Source organism: Triticum urartu, chromosome 7 (assembly GCF_003073215.2).
Source record: "Triticum urartu cultivar G1812 chromosome 7, Tu2.1, whole genome shotgun sequence".
NCBI classification, from domain to species: domain Eukaryota; kingdom Viridiplantae; phylum Streptophyta; class Magnoliopsida; order Poales; family Poaceae; genus Triticum; species Triticum urartu.
The window spans coordinates 695,769,880-695,784,904 of record NC_053028.1 but is presented as its reverse complement, the minus strand read 5'-3'; the positions used below and the strand labels follow the sequence as shown (position 1 = coordinate 695,784,904).

General features: G+C 45.8%; 1 protein-coding gene across 1 annotated transcript; it reads right to left on the bottom strand.

The window, feature by feature from the left end:
• Window positions 1-615: 615 nt before the first annotated feature.
• Window positions 616-2,157, bottom strand: LOC125522124 (GDSL esterase/lipase At5g03610-like). The gene is made up of 6 exons (XM_048687200.1): window positions 2,103-2,157; window positions 1,745-1,975; window positions 1,306-1,601; window positions 1,141-1,218; window positions 942-1,095; window positions 616-860 (listed from the first exon to the last, which is right to left on the bottom strand). Exons 1-6 carry the CDS (start codon window positions 2,155-2,157, stop codon window positions 616-618), a joined length of 1,059 nt encoding a protein of 352 aa, XP_048543157.1.
• Between the last annotated feature and the right edge of the window lie 12,868 nt (window positions 2,158-15,025).

Genomic DNA, 15,025 nt, shown 5'->3' with positions numbered 1-15,025 from the left:
AACATCATCAAAGTTTCAGACAAAGCAAAAACATCTATTTTACATATATACTGTAGCAGTCAAGAATGTATATATGACTGTAGTCGAATTAAGCAGGTTGTCTTTGAATGAAAAAAGGTGATACATGTGTATGACATCATGTGTGTTGGCCTCTCAAACTGCCAAATACACATCTTTGATGTGCCGTCAGTTTTCCTGTCGAGCATGCATGCACATTTCCTGATGAATTATTTACTTTATCCCTCTTTTGTACTAGTATCTTGCTACAAAGTGCATGGCCATGTACTATATAAATCAACCAGCCGAACAATGAACACAATAATAAAGATATTAGAGGACGTATGCCGTCGTTGGACGTTGGTCAAAAGCATGCATGCGCAGTAGATTCACCATATATACGACCTTATTTCTAATCTCACATGGGATACGAGACATTAAGCAATTTGGAACAAGTTCACCTATAAAGGCTACTACTAGACTAAAAGTTCAGCTAAACATGACGAAATAATACCTCTGAAGCTCACCCCTAAATACGCATACTGTATATAATGCTAACCTAAAAGATACGGCACCAAAACTATCAATTAATCAAGCTTCTGCCAAAAATACAAGGCATCATGGAACATAGTCCTGATCGAGAAATTCCATCAAAGGTTGCTCCAGCGCCTCCATTACTGCCTCCCACCCAGCATGTGTTGGGTGTGCCTCGTCCCAGTAGAACCTCTTGTCGGGATTATCACATAGGTCGTAGAGGTGCTTCCCTGAACTGCTACGCTCTCCACAGTACCCTCCCTCATAGGAACTCTCGCAACACGGGGTCAGCTTGCGCTTGAAGTCCTTGGACCGATCCGACCCTTCACCTGCATGCACGAAAAAAAAATAGTTACATAGATGAATTGACACATTAGAAACCAGATTTGACTTACAACATCCACACTTACCAGGGGCGTGATTCACGATGTCGGTGAAGGCAGAGTAGAGGTCTAGTATGTGGACGTTGTCCCTTTCTCCGATCATTTGATTTAGATACTTGTTGTGCACCGATGCGCCATAATTGCCCAGAAGGTCACATGTGGTGTAGTTGTTCGAACTAGTCTGTGAAGGCATGCAACCAATGGGATGCAAGTTATTTACTAGAACCTTTCTCACACCAAGCATCTGCAGCTGCGCCACATTATCTAGGATCTCAGTCGCCACGTTTCCTATGTAAGTATCGAGCTGCATCCACGAAAAGTTAATTAGTAAAGTGGAGATCGATATATTAATTGATGGTTTAATTTGTATGCCAGAGTATGTACTACTTACATCATCGAAGCTTGAGTAGAATACATTATTGGCCTCGGAGCCGCTCATGTAGTCATTGCCGGAGATGGCGATGAGTGCGACCGAGTGGTGAAGCTGTCGTGTTGAGATGACATCGTCGTTGACTAGCCTCTTGAAAGCTTGAACCTGTGCAGCAAGGGTCGGCACCTTCTTCGCCGTCGACGTCACCTTGAAGACACCAGCGCCGCCAACAGCGAAGGTCATGCCAGATGAGTCGCAAGATTGGTCTGATGTGAGCTCGTACGCTGGAGGGGCTTCAGCGAGGCCCAACATCCTTGCTGCATGGACAACGCAATAGATATGATAGATTATTTTGGATGCACATAGATGTATAATGATACATGTCATATATAACACACTAGCAGTAGTCTAAAAATTCAATTCATTAGCTATGGATAAATACTATAGATTCTACACATACCGATAAAATCTGATTGCATCCGGTAGTTGGAGAAGCGTCCTGTTGGAACAGGAGCGCCAGACCAATTGGAGCTGCGATAAGAGCCGTACGGGTAGCTCCACTGCCGCGACGTCTTCTCGCCAACGATGTTGGGAACGTTGCCGTTGTCGACAAAGTCGTCGCCGAAGACGAACATGCTGGAGCACTGGTGATTGGAACGATGAGCCCTAGGTGTGCCTCGGGCCTCCACATCTGTCAGGATAGGTCGATCATGTCAGTACATTCGTGGACGCAGGCAGAACATGAGTTGAATTACTCAATGAGATTGAAGTAGCATACGGATAGGGAAAAACAAGGCAGTAGTTGATAATGCACGTACCATCCAATGCAAGGAAGACGAGGAGGAGAAGGAAGACGGTCGGAAGGAGCTTCATGTTGCTCCGGCCTGCTGGCGGCCGGAGACGAAGCAGATGATGGAGAGGGTGCTGCGGATGGAGGAGGCGAGGAAGGGATGGGATAGTGGTATGGCCGGCCGGGCTATGTATTTATAGAAGGATGTACGGACGTACATCATGTGGACTTCATAACCGCTTCATTCAAATTTGCGGATCCCTCAAAATGTGGGCGTACATCATGTGGACTTCATAACCGCTTCATTCAAATTTGTGGATACCTCAAAATGTGGACTTCATAACCCTTCATGCGGATAAAAAAAAGGACCATGGAGAGCTGAAGGTCGTGTTCCACATGGAGAGCTCTCTCACCGTTCGAATGTACTCTATCTATGTTTAAATTTGCCTAGCAAGCTAATTGATCTCTCGCTTTAACCTGGACGACGATGGGACTCGTGTTTATAACTTCATTCAAAAGTCGTATCCGCTCGACCACGGAGAAAGCATATGTGCGGAGGTTGGGATGTATATGCCGCGGTTCCTTGACCTTTGACCTCTTGTGGCGTTCAGAATACATATGCAGGCATGATGCTATTTTTAATTTTCAGATTTATTATATGCATGCATGCTGCATGCTATTCCAACTTCTGTTAGTCGTATGACCAAAATTATAGACTAGTATTCAGCTCATAGCCTCATAATATGCTGAAGCCAAATTAACAATTTACCAATCCCTCGTACAAATAAAAATAAAAATCAACAATGGTTTTATTCCTCGTCAGTGGTGGATGTGCAAGCTCGTGTGTTCCCCGCCTTCATTCTGGATTTGGATGCATGTTTTAGTCTCCCACGCAGCTACGTCGAAGTGGACTTTGGGTGTTTGACATGAAATGGATCATCAGCATGGAATACAAGAAGAGAAAGACAATGATGGTCATGTCTCTCCAATCAGGCCAGAATTGGAGGCAGCGACTGCAGTAAACCATGGAAAATAGCTTGCAGCTAGTAACACCTAAGCTCTCCATGCTTACTAGGTTTTTGGTACCAACAATCCTTCTAGAAAAATGCTAATGGTGGTCAACCACCACGGTGGACGTTTTCAAAATACAAATGTCCACAGCATGATTTTTTTCGAAATTTTATGTCAACACATACACATGTATACCATGTATACGCAATTTTTCATAACATTATACTTTCACACATGGCATGCAGAAAAAAGAGAAATACATATTTCCAAAATGGACTGGAATTTGTTTTTGTCTTGTTTGGGCCGGAATTTTGTATTTTCTTGGGCGAGAATTTTGTACTTTTGTTGTTGGGCTGGTTTTTCTTCTTTTACAGCAGCTTACAAATCACAATTTTGTAAACGAATTATCACACGTTCATGCGGAACACATACAAGTTTCCATGGAAATGATTCGAAAACTTTTAGATGAGCTTTTTTATTGAAAAAAAATGTCCTCAGTGGTGGTCGTCCACCAAAAGCCCGCACTCCAATCCTTCTTCTTCATATGGATATGTGTTCTGGACCATACCATATCAAATAAAAAGTAGATGTCTTCGTGGTTAGTTATTCATGGATCATAAATGGTCTTATCAACAAAGTACAAGGAAACTCATCTATGCTAATGTACAAGTGGATAATGCATGGGTACTCAGAAGCTCACATTATTTTCAAAGGGCTCTGGAGAAGGGGCACTAGGCTAAGACACATATATTCTTCCGGCTCCTCCTCCATGACATAATCAACACAAAAGATCTTCTAGGAATCCCATCCACTTAGAATGCTCAAGGCAAACATTGTGAATCCAAACAATCATAGAGGTACCTCCCGATAGGATGAAATCATTTTGATGCAGAGACCAGGGAACTCGCCATTTTGAAGAAACATGGTGAAATCATCTTTGCCTCCTAAGACCTCCCTAATAAGATTGCCATGGACAGCATACCTGAGAAAAGCCATGGTCCCTCGAACAATAGAGTTGTCTACATACAAGATAGAATATCTGGCTATTGTTCTTGCAATGCATGTGCATCAATGGCGTGTATACTTGCATTTTTCAGAATTTTCCATTAAGATTAATCAAATAGTTTGGTTCATTTGGAAGAATAGTGAAGCCATACCCCATGGCAGCATAAGGCCTTTACAAAATTGTTGGGTCTGCAACATCACATTTTCTACCACAAGGCACTGAAAAATAGTGATGTCAATGCTCTCTCACGGCGTCCAACTGAATCACCAACGTAGTTGCATTTTCCATTTTTCAAGTGGCATGGCTCCAAGAAATAGAGAAGGGATATGAAAGTAACCCAAAAGCACAATAGTGTCTACAACTAGATGTGGCTCAGTTGTAGGGGTAAATTCACTTTCACTAAGGGGATCATATGTTTCAGAGGTCGTGTCTACTTGGGAAATAATGAAAATTACAGTATCAGATAACGTGTGCGTTGCACGACAACTCAGTAGGGCGACATTCAGGATCCCCATCCACTTATCGCAGGGGATGAAACAACGTATTAAAGATTATGTAAAGTCATGCAAGGAATATCAGCAAGCTAAGCCTGACCATTCTCAGTACCCAGGACAACTTCATCCTTCGCCCATAGCTAAGCGATGCTGAGATTTGGTATCAGTGGATTTCATTGGGGGATTGTTAGAGTTGCGTCGAATATAGTGTACAAGGTAGGTTACAGTTGGACTTATAGTTGTATTGTGTTTACAGGATATGGAGTCGTGTCCTAGTAGAACACTTGTATCTTAGGCCTCTCTTATATAGCGGGGGTAGACACACGATGTAACCTATGCTAGCATAATAGCACAGGCGCGCAAGGGAGAGCCGGTGACCTGTGCCAGCGCCCGGGTGGCCGGTGTGCGGTATTGTAACGGTGTCACGGGAGGAGCACCCATAGTCAAGCCCCGGGGATGTAGCCATATCGGTGAACCTCGTTAACAAATCTCGGTGTCGTGCTCGTGTGATTGATTGGTCCTTGGATGATCGATGGTATGCATCGGATTAATTCTAACAAGTGGTGTCAGAGCAAGGTTTCGAGAAGGTTGCGATTGTTGATCCGAAGGAAGTATCGAGTTGAGATGCAGCCGGTTATGGTGTGGTTCTCGGCGAGATTGAGAAAAGCGATCAGATGTTCATCGTAGCGTGCAGCAGGCTAGAGGCACGTGGCATGCAGGTAAGCAGCAAATCGATTCGGTGAAAGGGCTCCTTTGGCCTTCGGATCGAGGCCGGCCGGGCGGCTGGTGCGTGTACGCAACAGTCAGCAGATCGGACTGATACTAATCGGAAGCAACTCGGCGGCTGGCGGCATACCCTACGTGTGGAAGGCCTCCAGGAAGAAGCTAGCCTTGTGTGGATTAACGCGAGGTTGGCGGCCGATTGCAGGTAGCGACGTTGCCCTGGACGTGGCAGGTTGGCTGGTGCGGCTTGTGCCGTGGCTTGAGGCCAGGACGCGAGGCGTACATGCTGTACGAGGAGCAGCGAGAGATTTGTTTGGACCAAAAAAAAAGGACACGTGGGTTCAGGCAAGAGGCAAATCAGTCAGCGAAATAAAGAAATCCGTCAAGGATATGCATCTATCGGAATTAGCAAGAGATGCATTGACAAGGCAATTGCTAGTATTGGAGTTGTGCCAAAAGCGGTTACACGTGAAGACCAAGATTGGTTGGATTTTGCTATTAGTACACAGTGGAGCTCGGTTAATTTTTCACAGGGTCAGCCGTATGAAGAATCATGATGCTATTGGGCATCGGGTTTGAGGTGGAGAAGTTCAATGGAACTACCTTGGTTATGGCAGGCACGGGTGAAAGATTGTTGGCGTGACAAGGATGCTTGAGGCGTTGCGGGAAGTCATGTCAGCGGTGATGGAATTATCATGTGATGGATGGAAATTCGAGGAAGATGATTTGCGAGCCTGGAGCGTGTCATGCAGTCGAATAAGTTCGGCTGGGTTAGACTTGGACAGTCTGACGGATCGACGCAAGTCGGTTGGTACAGAAGACGATGGTGGGATCGGCGACGATGACATAGGAGCGTGATGCTGATGGTTACCGACTTCTGGGCGTGGAAACACGTGGCGCAGCCCCGAGGGCTTGTGTGGCTCCGACAAGGCTATGGCACGGGGTTGATTCAAGGTGATGTACACACGAAGCTTGATGTCGACAGGGCGCGGGGTGGACTGATCCTCTACCATGGAGTCATGTTGAAGGTGGAGCTGGATTGAGGGGCTACGATGTAAGGATCCAGGGAATCGAAGTCTATTCAGCAAGCGGGAGAAAGCGAGTGACATGCAGTTCGGACTGGAGCCCAGTGGTCTGATGGAAGCGTGAAACTCGTCATCGGTTGGTGATGATCGGTGGTACTCTGCAGTGGGGGTTGAGTGGTGTGGGTTCGCGACCCTTGAGACTCGACCGGGACAGCGGAGGCTCGATGTGGTAATAGCGGCGAGGCGCGTGCGGTGCGCACGGGACATGGAGACGGGCCAGGGCTCTGGTGGTCATATATGTGGTGAGACAACTGCGAATTTGACTTGGGATGACTACAAGCAATGGTGAAATTCCTTCAAGTTTCAGACAGGCGGTTAAGAAAGGAGCGGTGATGTTGAGTTCAGATAACTCTTATGTGTGACACCCAATATGTGAGTTGTTCATTTTCACGCAGGTCAGTGATCGGGGTGTGATGGTGTTGAACGAATACTCTGGAAGTTGGGAGCACAAACTAGAGTAACAAGAAACTTAATTTTGCTTAAGTGTTGACTGTGGTCAAGAAAAGGAGGGACTACAAGTTGCAGGTGGAGTCACATGGAGTCTTTGGAGTAGCAGCGGTGCTCATGGGATAAGCTCAAGTCTAATGTACATGGAAGTTTGACGCATGGACAAATTCAAGATGGTGGAGAATATTCGCCAAGGTGGAGTTTGTTAGAGTTGTGTTGAATATAGTGTACAAGGTAGGTTACAGTTGGACTTGTAGTTGTATTGTGTTTACAGGATATGGAGTCGTGTCCTAGTAGGACACTTGTATCCTAGGCCTCTCTTATATAGCGGGGGTAGACACACGATATAACCTATGCCAGCATAATAGCACAGGCGCGCAAGGGAGAGCCGGCGGCGTGTGCCGGCGCCCGGGTGGCCGGTGTGCGGTATTGTAACGGTGTCACGGGGAGGAGCGCCCGTAGTCAAACCCCGGGAATGTAGCCATATCGGTGAACCTTGTTAACAAATTTCGGTGTCGTGCTCGTGTGATTGATTGGTCCTCGAATGATCGACGGTATGCCTCGGATTAATTCTAACAGGGATTACCGCAATCAGGACACTATAACTACATTTTGGTGCTTGTTGATAGTCTTTCCATGTATGCCAGTTTTCTGCCAGTGGGTCACGTAGCCTTATACAGCTCATACCATAGCACAACTCTACATTGATCACATATATAAGCTTCACGGTATGTCGGAGTCCCTGACTTTAGATAGCGATTATGTCTTTACTGGCAGTCTGGCGGGAGATATTCATGCTGCAAGGGGTCGAGTTAAAGATGAGTTCCTTGCATCATTCTGAATTAAACTGGGGGCCAAATAGAGCACATGAAACAATGTCTTGAAACTTCTTTGCGGTGTTTGCTTGGAAGTTGCCGAATTATGGTATAATTATGCTTTTTAGTCAACTTTGGGCAAAACCTCTTTCATTATGGGCCAAGGGAATGACGACAGCTGGGTATCACGTAGAGAATGGAACATTATTGCCTAAACTGAATGTTTGGTTGGAAGAACGACAACAAATGCAGGATGTCATGCGCCAACATTTTTCGCGAGCTAAACATATTACGAAAAATCAATCAGATAAACACATTACGAAAAATCAATCAGATAAACCAAGAACTTCGCTTGACTGTGGATGATCAGGTTTGATTGAAGCAGCAACCATATATTCAGATGTCAATGGCACACAGTGTTAACCACAAGTTCAGTTTCAAGTTCTTTGGACCCTACTCAGTGGTCTGATGAGTGAAAGAAGTTACATACGAACTCCAATTGGTTGAGGATTCTTCTATCCTTACAGTGTTCCACGTCTGTCGACTTTGTCATGTGTTAACACCAGCTGTAAGCGCTTCTTCTGAATTACCTGCTGCTTCTGATGTTGCTAATGTTCCGATGAAGATCCTGGAGAAGCGTTGTTCTCGCAACATTCATGAGCTAGGCTTGGTGAGGTTGTATGGCGATCTTGTCACACCAAACACATGGGAGAACCTCGACGATCTCCAGCGTCATTCCCCAACTTCATCAACTTGGGGATAAGTTGTGACTGAAGACGTGGGGGGGGGGGGGGGGGGGGGGGGGGGGGGGGTGTTAGCAGCACGCCAAGAAAGAGGAAGGAGAGGGCCACATAATCTTGCTCCAGGAGGGAGCGCAAACCAACCCACAAGTTCAACGGGCCTCAATTGGTGTTGTACATGTTTCAACCCAACAATGCTCAAGTTAGCCTACCGTTGTAAGTCATTGTAGCAGTAGTGAAGGAGTGCTGCTATTTGACATACGTTCACCACAAATAGACGACCCGACGCCTGAAGCGAGGCGCAAATGGGCCGACCCGTGCTCACGAGCTCATTTGAGCGGGTTTCCTTCTTTTTATTCTTTGCGATTTCTATGGCATTTTTTCCTGAAAAGCAATTGATGGAGTTTTCATAGAGCTAAAAACATTAAAAACCAGTATAGAAAAATAGAAAAAATATATTAGAAAAACTGGTAAGTTTGTTAAAAAAAGTTCACCATATATTAAGAAAAATTAACCGTACATTAAGAAAGTTCACCGTACATAAAAAAGATCATTGTATAAGAAATAAATGTTTAGTGTGTATTTATAAAAGTTCATCGTGTATTAGAAAATAAATTTACCATATACTAAATAAATGTTCAGTTTTTATTTTAACAATGTTCACCATATATTAGAAAAATAGAAGTGCAGAAATAAAAGAAAACTAGGAATACTAAATAAATGTTCAGCTTGTATTTTAACAATGTTCACCATATTACAAAAATAAAAGTGCAAAAAGAAAAGAAAACTAGAAAAAAGTGAAGAAAAAGCAAACAAAGAAGAAAAAAAATAAGAATAATAAAATTAAAACCAAAAAGTAAAATAGACAAAAAACCAGAAAGAAAAAAGCACCAATAGAAAAACAAAAAGGTAACCAGAGCAAACCAAACAATATACACGCTCCTGCAGCGGAGCCCCGAACTAGGCCGGCCGTTGCGTTTCGCTTGCGGGTGGCTGTTGTAGTCAAATTGATCCACCTTCTATCCACAAAAACCTCGTATTGAAGGGGCATCCCGGCTTGGATCAGGAATGGCACGGCGATAGCGGTGTCGCATTTTGTAAGTTCTAAATTTGTTCCTTAGAGCATCTTCAACAGCCTTTCTATATTTGCACTACCTTGCTATATGTTTAGCAACCTTGGGCAAAAAACCTCGAGAGAATTCCTTATTTAACACCTTTTTCTAAATTTTATGCCCTATTTGACATCGACATATAATTTATTCCCTATCTAACAATGAATCTAAATTTTATGCCTTTTATAACACTTTTGTCCATTTTAAATCTAAATGACATCTAAAAAGACTATTTTGCCCTTATGTGGTACATTTGTGTGTACGTGTGTACTACCGCTGCATGTGTGTGTGCGCGTACATGTGTTCTCCTGCTGTGTGTGTGCGCACACGCACACTGCTGAGTGTGTGTGCATGCGTGCTGCTGAGTGTGTGTGTCCGCGCATGCGTTCATGCTACTCAGTGTGTGTGTGTGTGGGAGTGCGCGTGCGTGCTGCTGAGTGTGTGTTTGCTACTTCTTGTGTACGTGTGTGTGCTCGTGCTGTGTGTGCCTGTGTTGCTGCTGCTGCGAGTGTCTGCTGATGTGTGTGTCCACGTGCGTGTGTGTTGCTGTGTGTGTATGTGCTGCTATGTGTGCGCTACTATCCTGCCACTGATGCTGCACGTGTGTGCTACCGCCCCGTGCACACAAATACTACATAAGGGGTAAAAGGGTCTTTTTAGGTGTCTTTTAGGTTTAAAATGGATGAAAGTGTCGTAAAAGGCATAAAATTTAAACTCGTTGTTAGATAGGGAAGAAAAAGTTTTTCAGTGTCAAATAAGAAAACAAAATTTAAAATAATGTTAAATAAGGAATTGTTTGAAAACCTCCTCCAACAACCTTTGTATAAGTGGTCTCTCACCCAAACTTTTTACAAAGCTCGCTAAGTCTGCCATCCCACTTTGCATATTTGCAAACCCAAAGGGCACTTGATAAATTTTGGTAAGGCTTTGTAAAAGTGATCCCCTTCATATTTTTGTCTCAATGACTAGTGGGTCATGTGTGACGTGTACATGTATGTGTGTGCTACATGTGTGCGTCGTGTGTGCGTGTATGTGTATGATGCGTGCGTGTGTACATGCGTGTGTAGGTGTACGCGTGTGTACATAGACATGTGTGTGTACGTGTACGCATATGTGCTGTGTGTGTACATGTCCGTGTACAGATCCATGTACATGTACGCGTGTGTGTACGGCTATGCACGTGTGCTGCGTGGGTATACGCGTACGCGTGTGCACGAGTTGTGCTAGCATATGTGTGATGTGTCAAGTTTTTCCTCCGAAACATCAGGAGCCTCCCCGTGAGGCGACTAGGGTTTCGGGAGGACCCATGGCGGCGCCCGCCCGATCTTCTCGGCGGGGCGCGGGATTTGATCCTCTGATCGGCGATGGCATCTTCTGCTGATCGGGGAAAGGCGAAGGAAGCGGTCTCGCCAAGGACGGCGAGGGCCAGACTCGCGGAAGCGCCGGGGAGGATGGAGATCACCGATGAAGAAGTGACTCCGCTGGTGCTTGATGATCTTGAGGAAGGGGCGTAGGAGAAGTAGATGTTGGTAGGCAAAGTACTTCATCGACACACTCTCCACATCCAGACTATATCCAGTGCGCTTCGGCCGGCATGGGGGAATCCTAAAGGTCTATCTTTTAGGCCGGCAGGGGAAAACTTGTTCGTGGCAGAATTTGCTTGTAAAAGGGATCGTGATCGTGTGTGGTGGGTTCGCCATGGCACTTTAGCAAGAATGCAGTGATCTTATCAAAATTCGATGAGTGCATGCGACCTTCAGAATTGAAGTTTGGTAAATTGCAGCTTTGGGCCCGAGTGCTGAATCTCCCGTTTAATCTACGAGCGGAACCATGGAGTACAACAATAGCACACCAGATAGATAAAGAGGCAACATCGGTGCAATTTGATCATTCTGCGGGGTACCTAAGGGCGAGAGTTACGATTGATGTTGATAAACCCTTGAGGAGGTGGATACTGATTGAATCAAAGAGGAGAAAATGCATGGATCCCTATGATACAGTCTATGAGAATGTACCACATTTTTGCTTCTCTTGTGGCAACCTGGGTCACTCGGATCTTTTCTGTAAGACGCCGGGCACGAGAGATGAGAATGGAGACCTCCCGTTCGGCAAAGGCCTACGGGCGCAAGATGATTGGAAGAAAGCTGCTTCTGATGAGAGTTCGACAAGGGAGAGTTCTGCTCCCCCGAAGAGCAAGGTGGATACAAATAATTCGAGCACAGAGGACAAGGGAACAACTGAGGTAGCTTCACCTGCAAAGAACACAAGAATTCATCAGAAAAGGAAAGAAGGGCCTCAGATCCAAAACCAGGTATATAGGAGGGTAGACCGACCGCTCCTGACATGCTCGCCTCATCAGGATGAGGAAGGAACAACGAATGAAATTGCTTCTCCCAAGGGATCACAGGAGGGGTCTGAAACTGAGAGGGAGCCAAAGAAAAAGAAACCAACACCGAATAATTCGGAAACTTTGGCAGCGGCTGTGAGTCAGCCCTGCCCAGAGCAATGAGTTGCTTGAGCTGGAACTGTCGAGGGCTTGGGAACCCTACGACAGTTCGAGAGCATCGCTGTGTGGTGAAGCAGGAAGGGCCCGGTCTCCTTTTTGTTATGGAGACAAAAATTTCAGCTAAAAGAGTAGAGAATCTGCAGAACCTCTTGGGTTTTGCAGGATGTTTTGCGGTGGATAGTACTGGCCTAAGTGGTGGAATTGGTCTGTTTTGGTCGGATGAGCTGGATGTGGAGTTGAAAAATTATAGCTCATGCCACATTGATGTTCTGGTAAAGAAGAAGACCCGAGACTCAAAAGAGTGGAGGGTCACTGGATTCTATGGAGCTCCGAAAGTGGAAGATTGCCCCCACAGTTGGAGGTTCCTATGTACACTCTTTGCAATTCGGAATGAAGCCTGGCTTTGTGTGGGTGATTTCAATGAGACCCTTACTGCCTCTGAACACTTCTCACGGGCGGAATGACTTGAATATCAAATGCGGGCGTTCAGAGAGGCGGTGGATGACTGCTCGCTCAAGGATCTTGGTTGGTCAGGAACTGAGCATACATGGGATAATGGACAGCACGGACGCGCGAACGTAAAAGCCAGGCTTGATCGTGGGTTTGGCAACCTCTAGTACGTCCATATGTTCCGTGATTCGCATGCCCGGCATATTAGTACCGCGGAGTCTGATCAATGTTTCCTAATGATTGACCCATGGGAGAATTTGGCCGGAAACAACACACGAGCTGCTAGACAATTTCGTTATGAGGATGTTTGGCAAACACAAGCTGACTATGATCAGCTAGTAATTCAACAATGGAAGAAGGGATCGGGACAACATGGTCTGGCCGGAGTGGTTGGTGCTCTCAGCGACATGCAACGACAGCTTGCTAGTTGGTGAGCGAAGGAGTTTGGGAATTTAACACGCAAAGTCCGAAAACTGCACACGAAGCTCAATCGTCTACGAGCCTGCTCCATGGGGCGGGGCCCTACAGATGAGGAACGCGCAGTTGGAAAACAATTGTGTGAAGCCCTCCGACAGGAGGAGATATGGTTGCGGCAGAGATCTAGAGTTCTCTGGCTTCGCAAGGGGGACCGTAACCCGGGCTATTTCCATGCCCAGGCAGCTCAACGTAAGCGCTTAAATAAAATTGAGTTCTTGGAGAAAGCCGATGGTTCAACGTGTCAGACTTTTGAGGAGAATTGTGCAGAAGTTCAAGGTTTTTATGAAGCATTATATACATCTCAGGGTTTTCGGCCTATGGATGAGTTGATCAATCAAGTTCCGCCCAAGGTGACGCCGGCTATGAATGAATACCTGGATAAACCGTTCACAGCCCTAGAGGTCCAGACGGCATTGTTTCAAATGGCACCATCCAAAGCACCAGGGGTAGATGGATTTACAGAGGGGTTTTTTTAGCGGCATTAGGATCTTCTTCAAGAAGATATAGTGCTGGCTGTATTGGACTTTTTGAATGGAGGCGAGCTGCCTGTGGGAATGAATGATACTTCCATTACTCTTATACCTAAGGTAAGGTACCCGCAACGTATCTTGCAGTACAGACCCATCTCGCTATGTTCTGTGTTACACAAAATCGCATCCAAATGTATTGCCAACAGGGCGAGGTCGTTCCTCGGTGAGATTGTAAGTGAGGAGCAGAGTGCTTTTGTTCCCGGCCGTCTTATCACTGATAATGTATTAATCGCCTATGAGAGTGTTCATGCGACAAGGAGGCGAAAGAAGGGGAGAAATCACGTGTGTGCAGTCAAGCTTGACATGATGAAAGCGTATGACCGGGTCGAGTGGCACTATCTGGAAGCCATCATGCTAAGACTGGGCTTTAGCACAAGTTTTGTTAGACTGACAATGAAATGTGTGACCTCAGTCAGGTTCACGGTACGAGTGAATGGCGAATTGCTGCCTTATTTCACACCATCAAGGGGTTTACGTCAAGGGGACCCCTACTCGCCTTATCTGTTCTTACTTTGCGCAGAAGGCTTCACTAGTCTGTTGAACAATTTGGGTGGGGCACAGGTGGACAGAGGAATTAGAGTGAGCAATCACTCGCCTTGGGTGAATCACTTGCTATTTGATGATGATAGTTTAATTTTCATGAATGCAAAAGAAGCAAGCGCCCAAAGGTTGAATCAAGTTCTAAGGATATATGGTGAGTGTTTCGGATAGTGTGTAAACAAAGAAAAAAGCTCTATCTTCTTCAGTCCCAACACACCAGATCCAGTCAAACAAAGTCTAAAGTGTCTTCTAGGAATCACGGTTGAAGCCTTCAGTGAGAGATATCTTGGTTTACCTACTACAACTGGGCGGATCACAAGTGGCACCTTTGATCACCTAAATGAGAGATTGAGAAGCAAGCTGCAGGGGGGTACAGAACGCTTGATTTCATGTGCAGGAAGAGAGGTTCGGCTCAAATCCGTGGCTCAGGCAATACCGGCGTTCTCTATGAGCTGCTTCAAGCTCACGAAGAAAGTTTGCAAGGGTTTATCATCATGTATGGCGCGCTACTGGTGGAGCAGCTCACTTGATCGTCGATCCTTGCACTGGATCGATTGGGATTCTCTTGCTACACCGAAGGAGAAAGGAGGGATGGGTTTCAGGAACTTGCAGCTGTTTAACTTAGCCCTTCTAGGGAAACATGGTTGGAAACTCATCACTAGCCCTCACTCGCTATGTGCACCGGTGCTCGAAGGGAAGTATTTCCCGAATACAGACTTCTGGGAGGCCTCAGCGCATCCACATGCTTCGTCCACTTGGCATGCCATCTTGGCAGGGAGAGAGCCTCTAGGTGTTGGTATGATCAAAAGGATTTGAGATGGTACTACGGTTTTGATTTGAGGCGACCCTTGGATTCCAGGGCTGCTCTCCATGAGGCCGTCCGTGCAGATAGTGGGTGCTATTTTGGCCAGGGTCTCAGACTTGGTCGATGCAGAAACCGGGAGATGGAAGATCAATGTAGTGAGAGAAAATTTTATTCCTCCTGAAGCCGATGCAATACTCAATATTCCCTTAA

Coding starts and splice junctions, on each gene's coding strand:
- LOC125522124 (XM_048687200.1), bottom strand. CDS start 2,157: ATGAAGCTCCTTCCGACCGTCTTCCTTCTCCTCCTCGTCTTCCTTGCA. Junction 1,096..1,140: donor AGATGCTTGGTGTGAGAAAG/GTTCTAGTAAAT, acceptor ATGCCTTCACAG/ACTAGTTCGAACAACTACAC. Junction 861..941: donor CATCGTGAATCACGCCCCTG/GTAAGTGTGGAT, acceptor TCGTGCATGCAG/GTGAAGGGTCGGATCGGTCC.